This window comes from Zeus faber (genome assembly GCF_960531495.2).
Source record: "Zeus faber genome assembly, chromosome: 3".
Classification (NCBI taxonomy): Eukaryota; Metazoa; Chordata; class Actinopteri; order Zeiformes; family Zeidae; genus Zeus; species Zeus faber.
In genome coordinates, this window is record NC_137190.1 from 7,913,485 (window position 1) to 7,929,991 (window position 16,507).

A 16,507-nucleotide genomic window follows, 5' to 3' on the forward strand; every position below is an offset into this window, starting at 1 on the left:
ACTTAAGGTATTTTCCCGCCTTGTTCGGGACAAAGAAATCACAAGATATTTCTTGGTTGACGGATTGACAGACCGACAGTGGATGTGACGGGGAACAGACAGATTGTGAGGGATAGCGAGTGACCGATCGATGATAGATTGTACACAACAACACCTAGAGCCTCATCAAACACCCAGCCACTACAGTGTCCTGCAACCATCTTGCTTAAACGGTGTGAAGAGAAAGACAGAGGGAAAAATGACAGGTAGATGGAGCTGTCCAACCATCCGTCTGCACGGTGTGTCCATCCATCTCTATCTGTCATGTCCATATCAGTGTTGATTAGGCTCCAGTCAGCCATATTGGTTTGCCCCAGTCTCCAGGGATCCAGGACACTTGGGTTACAGCTTGGCGAGCCCATCTCACTTTTCGTGATATCTACCCTTTTCTCCCTCACACACACACACACACACACACACACACACACACACACACACACACACACACACACACACACACACACACACACACACACACACACACACACACACACACACACCCTCTCCCATTCCCCATCTATTTCACAAGGTGTCCTATCTTCATGACCCACAAAAACAGTGTCATGCCCCTCCCCTCTCTCTCTGTACAATGCCATATTCCACCTGACAAACCTCTGGTAGTTCTATTGTTACTTTGCTCTCATCCCATCCCCGCGCTGAGCTGTGGTCGGTGAAATTTACAGCTTTTGGCTGACGTCTTGGTCCTGGGCCAATTTTTTTTCCGTTTCAGACCACAGGCTGAAGTTGTTAACATAACTAGGGAGACAGGTCCTTTTATCTATGGGCTGGCTGCTCGCTGCAATACGTCTCTCTTAAGAGCTCTACTCTCACCGTTTCCTGAGTAAATTTAGTTTTAAGTGACAGATTCACCAATGAACATGTTGGATCCCCCCCCCCCCCCCCCCACACACACACACAAAAAAAAAAGTAGAAGGGGCTGTTCCCAGCCATAGAGAGAGAGAGAGGTGGGGAAAGTGACACTGAACTGAAACAAAAACAGTTTCTGTCCAGGTTCTATAGTGGGGAAGATGGCAGCTGATTTATAGGCACATAGTGGCCAAAAACAGCAGGGAATGTGTTTAGTTTCACCTAGCCGCCCATGTTGCTCATTTCTTTGACACGTTAGGCAGGGGGGCACGCGGCTCTGTGGTTCCGGCTGTTGCGAGAGGGATGATACCGGGTTCAAACCGTACTAAGGCATGGCTGTCCCCATGTGCTGCTCACTGCATCCTAGTAGCATGAAGCATGGGTTGAATGCAGATGGAAACTTCTGGGTGACTCCTTGGAAAATTAGTGATTCCTCTTCATTCTAAACAGGGAAACTGCAGTCTTTGTCTTCCTGACGCCATCCCCTTCTCGTAAAGCACAGCTATAAGAAGTGGAATTGGTGATTACACCCCAGCTGCACCTCCCCCCTCTCTCTCTGCCTCTCCCTATCAGAATAGGCATTAGCTGGAGGCCAGGAATAGCAGCACCTCTGTAGCGTACAATTACGCTTAACCTCTCTAATAATAGAGGCGCAGTGGGTGTCGGGGCTTCTCCTAACCACTTGGACGCTTGGGCAGGGCTGTCACGGCGGGCGCTGGTGGATATTTTTTTATTTTTTTATTTTTTTATTTTTTTTTTACCTTTTATGTCCCCTGTCTGGGATTTTAAAATAAAACAAACGTGGGGCCCTTGCGGGCGAGGGAGCCTTCCCAACGCACCACCGTGATGTACGGTCGGGTGTAAACCAAACGACGAGCGTCTGCCTGCGGTAAAATAAACACAGACCATGTGGAGTCTGGATTTGGGCGTCCAGATACTCTCCTGTCCGTCCGTCCGTCCATCCGTCCGTCCGTCTGGCCTTCAGCCTCTCTGGCTGCCTTTTTTTCCTCTCTATCTCTCTATTTTTGGATTCCTCTTTTGCCTCTTCTAGACGTGCAGTCTTTCTGTTTTCATCTTTTTTTCGAACCCTCTTTTTCTTTCGTTCGTCTTACCTCTTTAGCAACCAGAGAGGAAGAAGTGATCTGTTAAAGCCTGACAGACAGACAGACAGACAGACGGGGAGGGAAGCGTCAGCCTTGTTGGGCCTTATCTGGCGTAAAGAAGGAGGAGGAGGAGGAGGGATGGGGGGGGGGGTCTGAATGCTCTCAGACAGTGCCAGGAGGCACGGAGGTGTTTGTGTTGGCTGACACCTTTCTTCAAGCCGTAATCCCATTTTTCTCTCCAGCTGGCCGGGGCTGACGGGCCTACTAGCCCTCCCACCATCCTCCCCTCCATCCCTCTCTCCGTTCCTCCCTCGCTCTTCCTCTCCTATTTACGGCCATCTTCAACTCATACACACTATTTATAGATATATTATGTATACAGTATGTATTTACTGTATATTTGTCTCACATACACATCTGTGTTTCTTTTCCTCCCTTCTCCTGGATATCGTTCTTAACTCACTCATCTCTTGCTATCCATTCCCTCTTCTTCTGTTGTCTTCCTGTCATACCCCACCCCACTCTCCACAGTGTTAGTTACACACTGTGTGCAACAGTAGAATGACCCCACACACACACACACACACACACACACACACTTCCTACATTTCTAACGTTACGCGGCAACGCATAGTAATGACTGCAACAGAAGGAGTTTCTCTATCTCTCTTTCTCACTCCTTCCTCCCCCCTCCATGGCTCTAAAGGGGAGTAGGGGGAGGGGGAAGAGGACAGTGGCGAAACCTCACACCGACAACACTTGTTAGGTGAAAAATTCATTTCCTGTGCGTTGTGTCCGGGCCATGTGCGCTGGCAGGCTGCCCCTCTGCCACTTAATTATTTAAAAAATGCTAGTCATGTGAAGTCAGAGATATTTAATTTATCACACTGGCGCCATGGCCACTCCATTGATTTATTATAGAACCCAATGATGCAAACAGCTGTTTCCCGCTCTAAATAAGTCAGGGGTCAGGTGAGATGACCTTGTCTTTTCTTTACTTCCTCATTGAAATGCAACACATACCTGGAACTTTAATGTCAGAGGTGTGTCGTTCTGTGCTTGTTATTCTGTACTATTCTCTTTCTTAATTTCTTTCTTTCTGTCTCTCTCTCTCTCTCTCTCTCTCTCTCTTCGCTCTCTCTTCTACTGTGGCCGGTCTCCGTTCCCGGTGCGCGACGGAGGAAGGACTTAGGGAGTGGCTCAGGGGCCCTCACCCTCAGTACTTCCCACCAGGGCCACCTCTGACCCCTGGTGCCATTAATCACGCGGCTCCTGATGGCGCTGTCCCAGGGGGAAAATCAGTCCGGGGGCAAAGGATGATGGGAGGTGAAGCCTGTAGCCAATTACCGATTGGCTCAGCGTGGCTGACTGGACAAATCATGGCCTCACAGAAAGACAAAATGGCCAATAGTGGCCTACATTAGGCCCCTGTGACCTAATGCCTCGGCTGTCCAGCCTACTCTCATATCATAGGTGGATTTCACACTGAAAGATTTTGAAATGCGCATCTCTGCACTATTATAGACCGCAGTGAAGAATAGCATGCAAATGGGCTTAAACTGTAACACAAATATACAAATCCGGCACCCAAAAAGACCTGTGTTTGAAGTTACCCTGCTGGCTGTGATCAAAAGAGTTGTTTTTCAGCTGCAGCCATTAGGCCTGTTAGCGCTAAATGTCCAGGGGGCTGGAATTGGAACAGATGTTAGACACCAAAGGCCGGTCATTTGGTGATTCTCCTGAATTAGCGAACTCTGTGACTAACTGCCCAAGTGTTGCTAATGGGATTTTTTTGTCAATTACACCATTATGAAGGTGCTTTCCCAGAGTTTTCACATGTGACCGCATTTGAGACGGCAAAGTTTGCAAATGATCATGTGTTGACTAAATCACATTATTATCAGTTTCACTGCGGTCCTCTTATTATTTACCAAATGTTTCCCCCTCCTCTACGCAAACACACGGTCCACACGCAGCGGCCTCATGTTCAATTTACGTTTTTGTTTTTGTTGCTCTGCTTTTGTACATTGATTTGTCATTGTACCACACTGTGACCAACCCCCTTTGTAAGGAAGTGCTTTTTAAATAACTTTCAATTCATTTGATTCGTCATCCATTGATATGAGGCACAAATAGAGGCGCAGGGGCGTGAATTAAAGCCTTACTTACTGCTGGCTTGTCACTGCGGGGGCCGGTTCTATTGTGTCTCATTTGTTGTGCTCTCATTGTCCACGGGGTCGGCTCGGCCACTATGAAAACATGGCTTCCTGCTGACCTGCACTTTAATTCACACATCAATAACCCCCACGTGACCCCTGACCCCTGCTGTTGTACTAATTGTTTGATGCGGGATTGATGTCCAGCGCTGCATTAAATAACTATGACATTGTGTGACTGGCGGTGGGTTCTAGAAGAGTCAGATCCACTGTCACATCACAATCGTCCATCCTCGTTCTCCTCCAAATCTGGCAGCCAGGAACTGTTCTGTTCCCCTCCTATTCTCTTCTTTCTCTTCCCTTCTTTTTGTTATCTCTCTCTCTCTCTCTCTCTCTCTCTCTCTCTCTCTCTCTCTGCTTGTAACTTAATCCAAGGGAAGCTGTTAAAGAAACTGGCATCTTGGCACTAGTCTGTCTCTGTTTTGTTGACCGTTAATTGGCTTTGGAGATAAGATGGCCATTTTCCTAGAAAATCTTTCTCAGGAGCTGGACGGGGTTAACCAAACGTACACGCTGGTCAAGCTTGTTTTTTTTTGAAGTGATGTGTTCAGGGATGTCTTGTTTTGTTTTTTTTTCAACTGGTCTGATTTCCGATGTTTGGACTCACAGTGGACAAAATTAAGGCTGTATTGCTGCTCATTTTTCTCCATTTTGCATACGTTAAAATGTTGTACTTCACATAAGTTCAGTCAGCAGTCCAGGAATAAACATGCACCTCCATACTGGTTTAAATATACATTTATCTTTCCCTCTAATTTCCCATTTTAAATCCCATCATAGCCGCTGTGGCCTAATGAGTGAGGCCTTATGCTTATTCATTATCCTACAGATGGCAGATTGTTCATAATGACATGGTGACCGTGTGTAATCCTCCGCCGACACTCCCCATCTCAGGCCCCACCGCTTCATTCTCTCATTTACAGTTAAGAGGTTTCAGCTGACGTTTGTTTTCAGTGAATGCAACAGAAGCTAACTTGTGTGTTTCTCTGCTGCCGACATAACAGCGATCAAGCTTAATTGTGAGGGCACTCCGATCCCCTCCCACTTGGACGTCCACGCCTGTGCAGGTTCATGTGTTCATCCCGGCCCCATGGCAAATGGCTTTAAGACATGTTACTAACTTAAGGCATTAAATTGGGGCTAATCTCCCTGGCCCTGATCACATTGCTGTTTTACTGTGCCATTAATGGGACCTGTTTCAGGTTAAGAGCAGCCTAGGAGGGCTGGAGGATTGCTCGGCATTAATCACCAGCGCAAATCTGCACTGCGTTGGTCCGGCGACGATAACAGCCAAACGGTGTGGATTTACTCAACACAATCCCCCAAATGAGATTCATTATAGCAGCCTATGCAGGACCCACTGCCCGGAGGTTAGCTACTTCCCAGTCCACCTACCGCGCATCTCCGTTGCACATTGCACCTTAAATTTTGTTGCGCAGTGGGCCTGCCCCCGCCCTACAAGCTCCTTGCTCGCTTTGCTGCAGATAAGCTGTTGACAAGATTAATGTGTCCGTATCAAAAGTCTGAAGCTGCTACTCTTTGTGTGGTAGTCGAATCCCCTTTTCCAGGTCAAGCAGGCTTGTCTTAACCGGCCTAATATATTTAAACCCTAACCCTAACCCAAGTCAAATTTCCTGTACTCAACACAGCCTCACTGGGAGGCCTTTACAGAAGTGATTTGTTTTTTAAATAAAAAAAGACCAAAAAGACTGCATTAGGATGTGATATTGTTGGAACATTATTGATAGCAATGCCTTGGTCGGCTTTGATGCTGGTTCCTGAATGATATTGTGTAATACACCAATTTCCTTTTTATATAGTAGTATATGTGGTCATATACTACTAAAATGTCTCTTCTACCTAGAAAAGATGAGAGATGACACATTAACTGTATAAACTTTTAAACCGTCTTGTTATTAGCTCACTTACCCTGAAGAGTTTTAAAAACATAATAAGTATCTATTTATGTGTTGTTGTATTGAAATTTAAAGTCCAGTGTTTATACAGACCAGCATTTAGAAAATGAAACTTTAAATGTGTTTTTGTTTTAATGCTCCATTCCTGTGCAGCCCATTATATACTGATGAAGTGGGGTTCGCTCGCCTCCACCTTTTATTATTACTTAAATTAATGTGTGTTTATTGTACTTAGCAAACTAAGCAACTTAAAATCTGCCTGGTAGTGGTTCTGTATTCAAAATGTATTTTTGTTTTTTTAATATATATTTATATGTGTGTGTATCTGCTCCTCGCTGTAGGTACTCCAGTGAACCGCATCCCTATCATGGCCAAGCAGGTGCTGGACCTGTACATGCTCTACAAGCTGGTGACAGAAAAGGGCGGCCTGGTGGAGGTGATCAACAAGAAGATCTGGAGGGAGATCACCAAGGGCCTCAACCTGCCCACCTCCATCACCAGCGCAGCCTTCACACTGCGCACACAGTGAGTGTGTCTGTGTCTGTGTCTGTGTGCGTGTGTGTTTGGTTCACATCTCAGTAGGTTGTATTCCCATCAATATTTAACGCATCACCCAAATTTTGCTCAGCCTCTGAAGTTAAGATCCATAATTGTTAAACAAAATATAATGTGTTATAACTGTTTTACCTCTTAATTAATTTGGTGTTTTTCTTAGTGTCCATGTGTTCCTTTGGAAATGGAGAGTGAAGAGTTCAGACAAATCCCGGCCTTGGGCGGTGTTTGTATGACTGTGTGTCAATATGCGTGCTTGCGTGTCTTATTTGCATGTGTATGTGTGGGTGTTTGCATGTAAGATTCTGTGTGTTTACAGTATATATGTATACATACATGCATACAGATTTTTACTTGCAAATTCATACCAATTCTCACAATCATACGTGTGTTCATTTGTTTCCCCCTAAATGGCCACCTTTCTCATCAGGATTCATTCTCTCTCTCCATTTATTACATAACACATAGTGGCCATTGATTCCGTAGATTTATTGACACCATTTGGGTCAGAGTTCAAAATGACTAAGGTGGGCTCTGACTTAAGGCTGCTGTGGACCTGGACTAGCTCTCTCCGTTCCTCTCTTTCTCCGTAGCATCACTCTATCCTGTATGACAGTGGAACACCCTAATGAACCTTTATGTATTATTAATGTTGTTGGTGCAGCACGCCTCCTCTGGCCTTATCTAATGGACCCTGTTCTTCACTCCTCATTGATCCCCAGCGCCGCTCTCCACCATTAAGAACTCCGCAATCATCTTTTATCCTTTTGTTTTGATGATGGAAAAACCTGGGGGACCTGTGACTGTGCATACTTATGCACTAGCTCGAGGATGACGTAGCTCTGTATGCACAAAGGAGACAGGGATATAGAGATTATAATTAGGGTTAATCATAATGAGTTGTTTGTGTGTCTTAACAAGCTGTGTGTCTGGTTTCTGTGAAATGAGAAAACACTAAGTGCCTTTTCTTATATAGGTATTTAGTCAAATTAGAAGAAGGGAGTGTGTGTGTATATTCCACAGCGAGGGGAAAAAGATTTTCAGTTTGGCCACTATAAGAAATTATATCAGAAGTGTTGCTACTAATTCATCACATTATCATCACATCCAATTCCAGTATATTCTGTGTCTGAGATGCTCTGTGGAGGCATACGTCGAGCTCTGCACCTTTACTGAAAGTAGCGTTTTATCACCGTCTCGGGTCTGCGGTGATCTGATCTGCACATGTGTTTAAATATCTCCTCTTCCTCCTCCTCAGGTACATGAAGTACCTGTACCCCTACGAGTGTGAGAGGAAAGGCCTCAGCTCTCCTGGCGAGCTGCAGGCCGCCATCGACAGTAACCGGCGTGAGGGCCGTCGCCCGAGCTACAGCAGCAGTCTTTTCCGCTTCTCGCCGTCCCCCAGCACGGCCCCACACATCCTCTCCCCTCCCAAGATGCACCTATCGGCCCTGGGGGCCGGGGCTTCGGGGGGCCTCAACGGCCTGCAATGCTCTCCGGGGCCCTCCCTTAAAAAAGGTAGGCACTGTGCAGCTCAACAAAAACCCCTTATGAAAGGAAAGCCGCTGAAGCCCTACAGCATCTGGCTACGGTGCATCGGAGGATTATTTATAATGATGCCAGGATAAAAACAGAATACAATCTGTATTTATTTTTCTGACATTTATGGAGACATGGTGGAACGTTCTGCTTTGCCTGGGGTGTACAAACAGTATATCCTGGATCAAATCTTAAGCAAACAGTAGCATAGAAATACCCAATACCTTCTTCACGCCTCTCCAAGGTGCGTGCGTGTGTTTGAGTTCGTACAGTTCAACAATTCTCCCCAGATGCAAACATTTTTAGTTAAATGTTTGTTTCAGGCACTGTTGCCCTGTAGGAAGAACGTATTTTTGGTTTCATGGGACGCCACTGGGCGCCGCCGGTGTCATCAAAGCATCTATGTGGTCGTAGCGCCCCCTGTCTTTATTTAGAAAAACTACAGATATTTACCTTGAAAATCTTTCCCATCGCGGTTTGGTAACGGTTACGCTACGCACGTTTCCTATTCCTGGATTTTCAGCCCCGGTGTAGTAACCGTACAATCCACGCTGCGGATTACGCAAGTGTTCGATGATTGGTTTCTCATCAAATGCACAGACGTCACACCCAGTTGGTCTTATGTTGACAGCACCATTGTTAAAATACATGCTCCGTATGAGACGAACTCTGCATTTTCCTTTTTTCCACCCATTTTCACCAGTCGTGTTGTGAATAATGAAAAACTTTTTTTTTTTTCCAATGGTAGAACATGTTTGTACATCAACAAACAAACAGTGGGTATCTGGTAATGAAAATTATACTCGCTACGTAGCTGTAATTGCTACTTGCGTACTTAAATGAACAGAGCACCAAGAGCAAATCAGAGAAACTCAAACAGATCTAAATCCTCCATTGAAAGTGTACATGGCTAAGACCGCGGGTCCTTAAATCGACGGAAACATCTGTCGGAGAGACACGTACGACAAAGATGTACGTCGTGGCTGACGCATCACGTCATTTGTCGTCGTCACTGTAGTTTTTTTGGGGGACCTCCTGCTGCTGATTCCAGCTCCGCCGCTGACGTATACACAAACCGTAATCGAGCACAAACAGTATAATAGGAATGACTCCACTTGGCGCTGTAGTACTTCAGCCTCGGAACGATCGTGAAAAAGAGGTTATGGAGTCCAAACTAATCACTGCAGCGATACAAAGTACATAAGATAATAATAATGAAATTTGTCGACCTAAGTAAGTACCTAATTGTCTTTTCAATGTCAATCACCCCTATTACATACTAACGACGCCCTCAGTAAAGCTTCCAGTTATTAGGATCAAACCTTTGACAAAGTGCTGATGGTCGTGTGTGTGTGTGTGTGTGGGTGTGTGTGTGTCGGGGTGTGTGTGTTGGGGTGTGTGTGTGTGTGTGTGTGTGTGTGTGTCGGGGTGGGGGTGTGTGTGTTGGGGTAGTAGTGGTGGTGTGTGTGGGTGTCTAAAAGCCTCAGGCTGCTGCCCAAAAATAACCTGAGTAATAGCCTGGTTCCCCTGCCAGGGGGACACTTTGAAGTCTTTGGTCCACATCAATGGATCCATCCAAGACACTGTCATTACCCCTCTCTCTTATCAGATCTGCACTGGACTCTGAAATCCAATAATCTGAATTTTAGACAAAATGTCTTTAATACAATTTTGACAGAAAAAAAATGATTGGATTATGAAGTTCAAACCCACTTTTCGGCAAATGCTGCTTTTTTTCACATAAATTTGGGTGACTTGTGTGAATCGTCCAGATTCAAAGAGTTTTTTCTGTTGTTGTTGGTGTGGGGGGGAGGCAACCGACCCATTTTAGCATTGTATTTATTTATTTATTTAATCCATCCACAGTCGATACCATCTGCAATCGATTACCTAGTGGACTACTTTGTTTTGCCTATATGAACGTGAAATAGGTCTTGAATTGCATTCATAATGGTCTTAAAAGGTCTTAAAATGTCTTAAACTAAAAGTATTCAACTTGTTGAAACCTGCAGAAACCCTGACACACACACACACACACACACACACACACACACACACACACACACACACACACACACTTTACATTACCCTTGACAAGGGATGTGCGAGATTAAGTTGACTAGTCAATTAAACGTTGTTACCCTCGCTAGTCAGCACCAGAAATAGTAGTCAGTTAAACTTACTAGCCCAGGTTATTAATTTATTAATGTACACATTTAAATGACATATTTACATAATGTGAACTGAAATGTGGCGTACAGAAGATAATTTTCCCTGTGTCGCCGTCCCCTCGTTAGGGCCCCCTTGTCGGGTGCATTTCCGGGACCACGGACTCGGTTACTCGCTGCGGCCGGGATCCCCGTCCAGGATCCCAGATGGCCGCCGGCTTTACAGCGCCCCCCGGCTTTCCGGGGCAGCGGACTCTGTTACCCGCTTTGTCCGAGGGATCCCGGCCCCCCGGGGCTCAGGCACACCACCGGCCCATCGGGGAGGTGGAATTCGAGCGCTTGTGATATACCCGAAACATGGTGAACTATACCAGGGCAGCGGCATTTTAAATACGATTTGGTTATTGAAGAATGTGATTAATGGTTTCAAATGGCTCTTATGATATACTTAATATTTTTTGGGGCTTTTAGACTAGTTTTAAGTTTAAACTTCAATTAAAACTTCATGGAAATTAGCCGTTGGGCACATCCCTACCACTGACCATTTACCTTTCATCTTTACATTTTTAATATTGTCTCTATTTTTGGGGTTTTGTAAAATTGAAACAATATGGTGAGAATCCTGCCTTAAAATTAAGTCCTGGCCCGGCTCACAATCACACTAATACATATTTTTGTCAAAGTTACTTACTTTTGCTGTATTTTGGATTTGAATCTTTTACCTTTTAAAATGGAATCAACAATTTTCTAACATCTAAAAAGAAAAGGTGAGCGATCATCAGGAAAAGGTTGGGGGTAATGTGTGAAACGTGTGTGCTGGCTACTAAACGGACTTAAACTGAATTTGACAGTTTGATAGTGGTGATGTTCTGACGACTGAAACGCAACGTTTTTAGCCGTCACATGCTCCATGCTAACCCGATGGTATGTGGAGGTTTAATCTAATTTGATCTAAATGCTATAAGGCCTCTTAAGTCACACAGCAGCGTTTGAACCTCGGCTACAAGTGTCTGGATGAGCTCGTTTTTTGCTCAACTTTGGGTGAAAAAAGGCAGAGTATTTCATCTTGTTCGGATTATCTGCCCAGTTTTTTGTTGTTTGGTAAAACCTGGAGCTAACTTGACTCATTTCTCTTCTGTTCCCATCCTCCTTTTCCTTGTCTACTTCCTCTGCCGTCCCTACAATTCACACTCTTCCTGCCCTGTTCTGTCTCTCTCTCTCTCCTCCCCCTTCCCCTTCTCTCCATGCCATCTCCCTTTCTTTTCTCCCCCTCTCTCCCCCTCCCTCTCTCTCTATCCTTCCCCTCCTCCCTCACTCCCTCTCCAGAAGAGCTGACCCCCTCCATGCTGGGGGCTCGTTCCTCCATGGCCTTTGCCCTGGGGCAGCAGCAGGTGGCGGGCTTGGCCCGGGCCGCCACCCTGGAGCAGCTGCGGGAGAAGCTGGAAACGTGCGAGGGGCCCGAGAGGAAGATGGCGCGCCTGGCGGAGGAGCAGCACCGCCTGATGCAGCAGGCCTTCCAGCACAACCTGCTGGCCATGGCTTCCCAGGTCCCCATGAACCCGCGGCTGGGAGGGCCCGTTGTCAATGCCAGAGGTTGGTGATTTTTAGAGGTTTTCTGTTTTGTTCTTTTTCTCTGGGGAGATTATCTGTCAGTTGATAATGACTAAATAAAAGTAAAAGTTTTTTGTTTGTTTTTTTTTTTTTTTTGCTTCAAAGGCATCATTTAGCTAAAATTAGACCTTGATGTGTAATAAAGGCCTGCTAAATATCTGTTAAATAACAAACAAGGCGGCAAACTTTGACTTTCAAGCAATGGTCAAATACTGGTTGATGATAAGCACCCTGTTGATAGTAGTTCTAATAGGATGCTATATTTTAAGGTTTATCATTCCATGAAAATGTCAGAGTAATAAACAATACATTTAATGTGTGACATACTTCAACCAGTGTATAAAAGGTTGAAGGAGGGGATCGAGTCAATCACTTATACCGTTTTCACACTAAGATTTGCAGGCTGACCCGGCTTTTTTAAACCTGCTAAAAATAGGCGATTGACACCTTTCCCATCGGCTGGAGAAATGACGTTTTTTTTCTAGTGCATCACGTTCGACGTCACGGACACGTCGTAAAAGGGGCGTGTCGTGGTTCCGGTGTGATTGGGAAAACAGTAGAGGAGACAGCAACGACATAAAACTGTAAAACTTGAATATTAAAACATTTTGACGGTGCTGGAGTGACTCTGAGCCCAGCGGGGGTGGGGTTCCCGCTATGGTCTACACAGTGCAATCCCCACGCTCGCAACTCTTTGTGATTTTGGATTCTAAATGGGATATGAAATGATCGAGTGATACACAGACATTCTTGTCAATTTATGCGCCAGCGTCAACGCATGTCACGTAGCGCAGGTAAAGGGGCCAAAGTTTGCGGGTCGACCCGGATGTCCTGTTTACATCAGAGCCTATTCTATTGCAGGGTCATTTGACCCGGGACTGAGACCCGGGTTTTTCCTTTACCGCTGGTGACAAATGCTGGATGTTAGCGGGTGTTACCTGGTTTTTGGTGCAGTGGGAAAGGGGTATCAATTGTTGTGTACTTCATGGAGCTGAACGTCCTGATGACATCTCTTCCTGTGCACCCAAACGTTGCGGTTAAATGCTTTTTCTTCCTCCCCTTCCAGATGAGAAGCAGCAGGACATGTCTCTGAGCATCTCGACCAACGGGAATGCCAGCATCACTGTCTCTGTGGAGGTCAACGGCACTCTCTACTCAGGTAATGTAGTTTACTATAGGCTCGATTCTAAAATTGCAGTATTTTTGAATTGGCGAAGCTGACTCTCGGCTCTTCAACATCCCAAAATACCAGACAAAAATAATGGCGGATGAAAACATGACAATGGTATCTGAAAATGCTTCAGTAGAACAATGAAGGAACCAGAGGAACCAGGACATTACGGTGCAAATGAAAGCAAAACATACATTTATTTTCAACACGTCCAAGTTGATTTTTATTATTTATGAAGCAGAAATTAACAGAAAACCCCTTAAAAATAACATCCCTGGTGGGTGTCCTGGTGGGTGTCCTGGTGGGTGTCCTGGTGGGTGTCCTGGTGGCACAACCAGATGATGACAGTGACCCGGGTTTGAATCCAGCCTGCGGTCATTTTCTCTGCGTCTCTACCTAAATGTCCCGTCTCTCTCTACAATAACTTAAAAACTGCTGGAAAAAAAAAGTAAAAAATAAAAAGATAGAACATCATTGTGATTCGGGTATAAAGATATGAGTGTAACCTGATCCTCTGCTTCTTTCAGGGACTCTGTTTGCCCAGAAGACCGGGCAGGCCGCTGCTGTGTCAGCGCCCCCTGCTGGCACTAGCAGCAGCTTCGGCTTCTCTGCCCCGGCAGCCCAGACCCTCAGCCCCGCCTCCTCCTCCTCCTCCTCCAAGGGCCCCGGGTCGGCCGAGCCGGCCTCCGGCGGGTCCCCGTGACTCCGGCCGCTCCTCCGCACGCCGGCCCAGCATGGAAACACAATACAGCGAGAAACGGAAAAGAATTAACAAACTGTTGCACAACAAATACCTCATCGACCCTGTCAACCTTTTGGCTGTCCAATCATGAACACAAGGCCTGAGATTTATTGTATGACGACACGTGCCCATACGCACAGCTATGCATTTTATTCAGCACACGCACACGCACACACACACACATACACACACACACACACACACACACACACACACACACACACACACACACACACACACACACGCGCGGACTGATACTTACATACACATGAATTGTACACGTTAATCCTAATGTACATGCTATACACAATCAAAGAGTTCAGCCAAAACCCACTGACAGGTAAACTCACTGAACTTGAAAAGTTTTATTTTAGGAAATTTTGTTTTGTTTGTTGCATTTTGATGTCTTTTTTTTTTTCTTTTTTTTCTCTCTTCTTTTTTTTTTTCTTTTTTTCTTTTGTTTTTTATTTTGTGTTTCAGAATTCTTTTTTTCTCTCTCTCTCTTTTTACATACCTCAAATCAAGTAACCTGCAGTGGTGTTCCAACCTCAGGAGCTGTAGTATATTTAACCTGAATCACCTTTATTTTTGTATTTTTATTTTTATTCTTTGACCTTGCTGTAGTCAGTGGAAGAAGGTAAGTCTCCTACTGGTGCAATACTGCAGCTCTGGCTCCACCCGCCCGCCCGCTGTCCGGGAGGGGTTATAGTCAACGATAAGATGCTGGAGACCAACGCTGGATACCTCATTACAGAGCCCCCCTGCTGGCCGTCATCTGCAGTCTGTGGGCGTCTCCAGTTCTCATTCATTCATAATCCGCTCTGCTAGAAAGACGTATTCCTGTTCACAAAGACCCCATCGCCACACGCCGTCTAAGACTCCAAAGCCTCCAAAAAAAGCAACCCCTTCCACGTCTATTTCAAGAAGGACCAACTTCAAGGGGACTAACGCGGATGTGGACATTGAACATCAAGGTCCTCTGATTGCGGCTCGGCCGAGGGCTCAGAACGGCGCCGCCCGGTTCCGCTCGGAGCGCCGCGCGCCCACGTTTCCAGGTGTTGGTCGCCGGTGAAGCCGGTGTGCGTCCAGGACGGTTTCCTCCTCCGCGCTGGTGGCGCCCCGATCCGTCGTTGCATGGACTCACACCCGTACTCAGACCTCATGTCAGCCTCTCCGCTCTGAGAGGCTCCACAACTCAGGAAGCACTGTGACGTCTCTACGGACTCACTTTGTCGTTTGAAAAGAAAAAAAAAAAATATATATATATATATATATATATATATGTATTTATATATATATAAATATATATATATATATATATACATATATATATATATATATATATATATATATATATATATATACATACATATATATATATATATATATATATATATATATATATACATACATATATATATATATATATATTATACAGAGAGAGAGAGAAATGAAACGGTCTATGTGACTGTTGTTCTAAGAATACCTCATCCGCCTCCCCCTGCGAAGGGAGAGTACCTCGACATACCTCAGAGCGCTGCCAAGACTCTTTTTGGATGCTTTTTCCAACACCTTTTTTTTAAAGACGCCTGCGGAGGCGTTTTAAAGCGTCTACAGGGCGAGCGGAGCACCAGAACCACCACCACACAACCACACAACCACACAACGGAACTATGACATCACTAAACTGAGCCCAGCGCACAGACAGAGCGCTGCTGTGCGTGCGGACACAAACTGAGCTGGGCTGGAACAGTCTCTCTCTCTCTCTCTCTGTCTCTCTCCCTCCACCTCTCTCTCTCTCCCCCTCCACCTCTCTCTCTCTCTCTCCCCCCCCTCCTCCTCTCATTCTCCCCCTCCATCCCTCTCTCTCTCTCTCACTCTCTCACTCTCTCCCTCCCACTCTGTCTCTCTCCCCCTCCGTCTCTCACCCCCTCCATCTCTCACCCCCTCCGCCCCTCTCTCCGTCTCATCCCTCTCCCCTCCACCTGTTCTCCCTCCTGGAGCGGGTGGAAGGGAGAGGGACACGTTTGTTCTCCTCCTGCTTCCCCCCTCACACATCTCACGTTTGGAGACGCTGCTGTTATGATTATTATTATTATTATTATTATTATTATTATTATTATTATTGCTGCTGCTGCTGCTGCTGCTGCTGCCGGGTGGGAACAACATATCTGCAAAAAAAACAAACAAAAAAAAAAACGAGAGGAAACCGAGAGAAGTCAAGTTGTAAGATCATGCGATGTGCGTTTTTTTTTAAAGAGGTACCAGAGTCTCCGGGTTGCGGCGACGCTTCATGTGTACAGCCATGTGGCCCCGCTTTCCCACGTCGGCGCCTGTTTATTGCACAGCTAGAAACCAAAGAGCAGCTCACAGGCCAGACGGAGGAGGAGGAGGAGGAGGAGGAGGAGGAGGAGGGAGAGGGGGGAAAGAACACGAGACATTTTGATTCTCAATTCAAAAAGAAAAAAAAAAAAAAAAAAAAAGTGAAGTGCGGCGGCGGGGGCGGCGTGCGTCGTCCTTCATCCTCAGTGCACTTTTCCTTTCGTCAGATTAACTTTAGAGGTGAAGCGGCGGGAATTCAGG

At 45.8% G+C, this 16,507-nt stretch overlaps 1 protein-coding gene across 1 annotated transcript in view; it reads left to right on the forward strand.

Moving 5' to 3' along the window:
- LOC307228242 (AT-rich interactive domain-containing protein 3B) overlaps positions 1-13,885 on the forward strand; it is a gene marked incomplete at both ends in the record, with an annotated part of 52,857 nt that extends 38,972 nt beyond the window's left edge. The window contains 5 exons of the mRNA XM_079997854.1: positions 6,483-6,666; positions 7,952-8,211; positions 11,727-11,993; positions 13,078-13,170; positions 13,710-13,885. Coding sequence (XP_079853980.1) covers positions 6,483-6,666; positions 7,952-8,211; positions 11,727-11,993; positions 13,078-13,170; positions 13,710-13,885 — 980 coding nt within the window. The remainder of the gene's footprint in view (positions 1-6,482; positions 6,667-7,951; positions 8,212-11,726; positions 11,994-13,077; positions 13,171-13,709) is intronic.
- Positions 13,886-16,507: the final 2,622 nt, after the last annotated feature.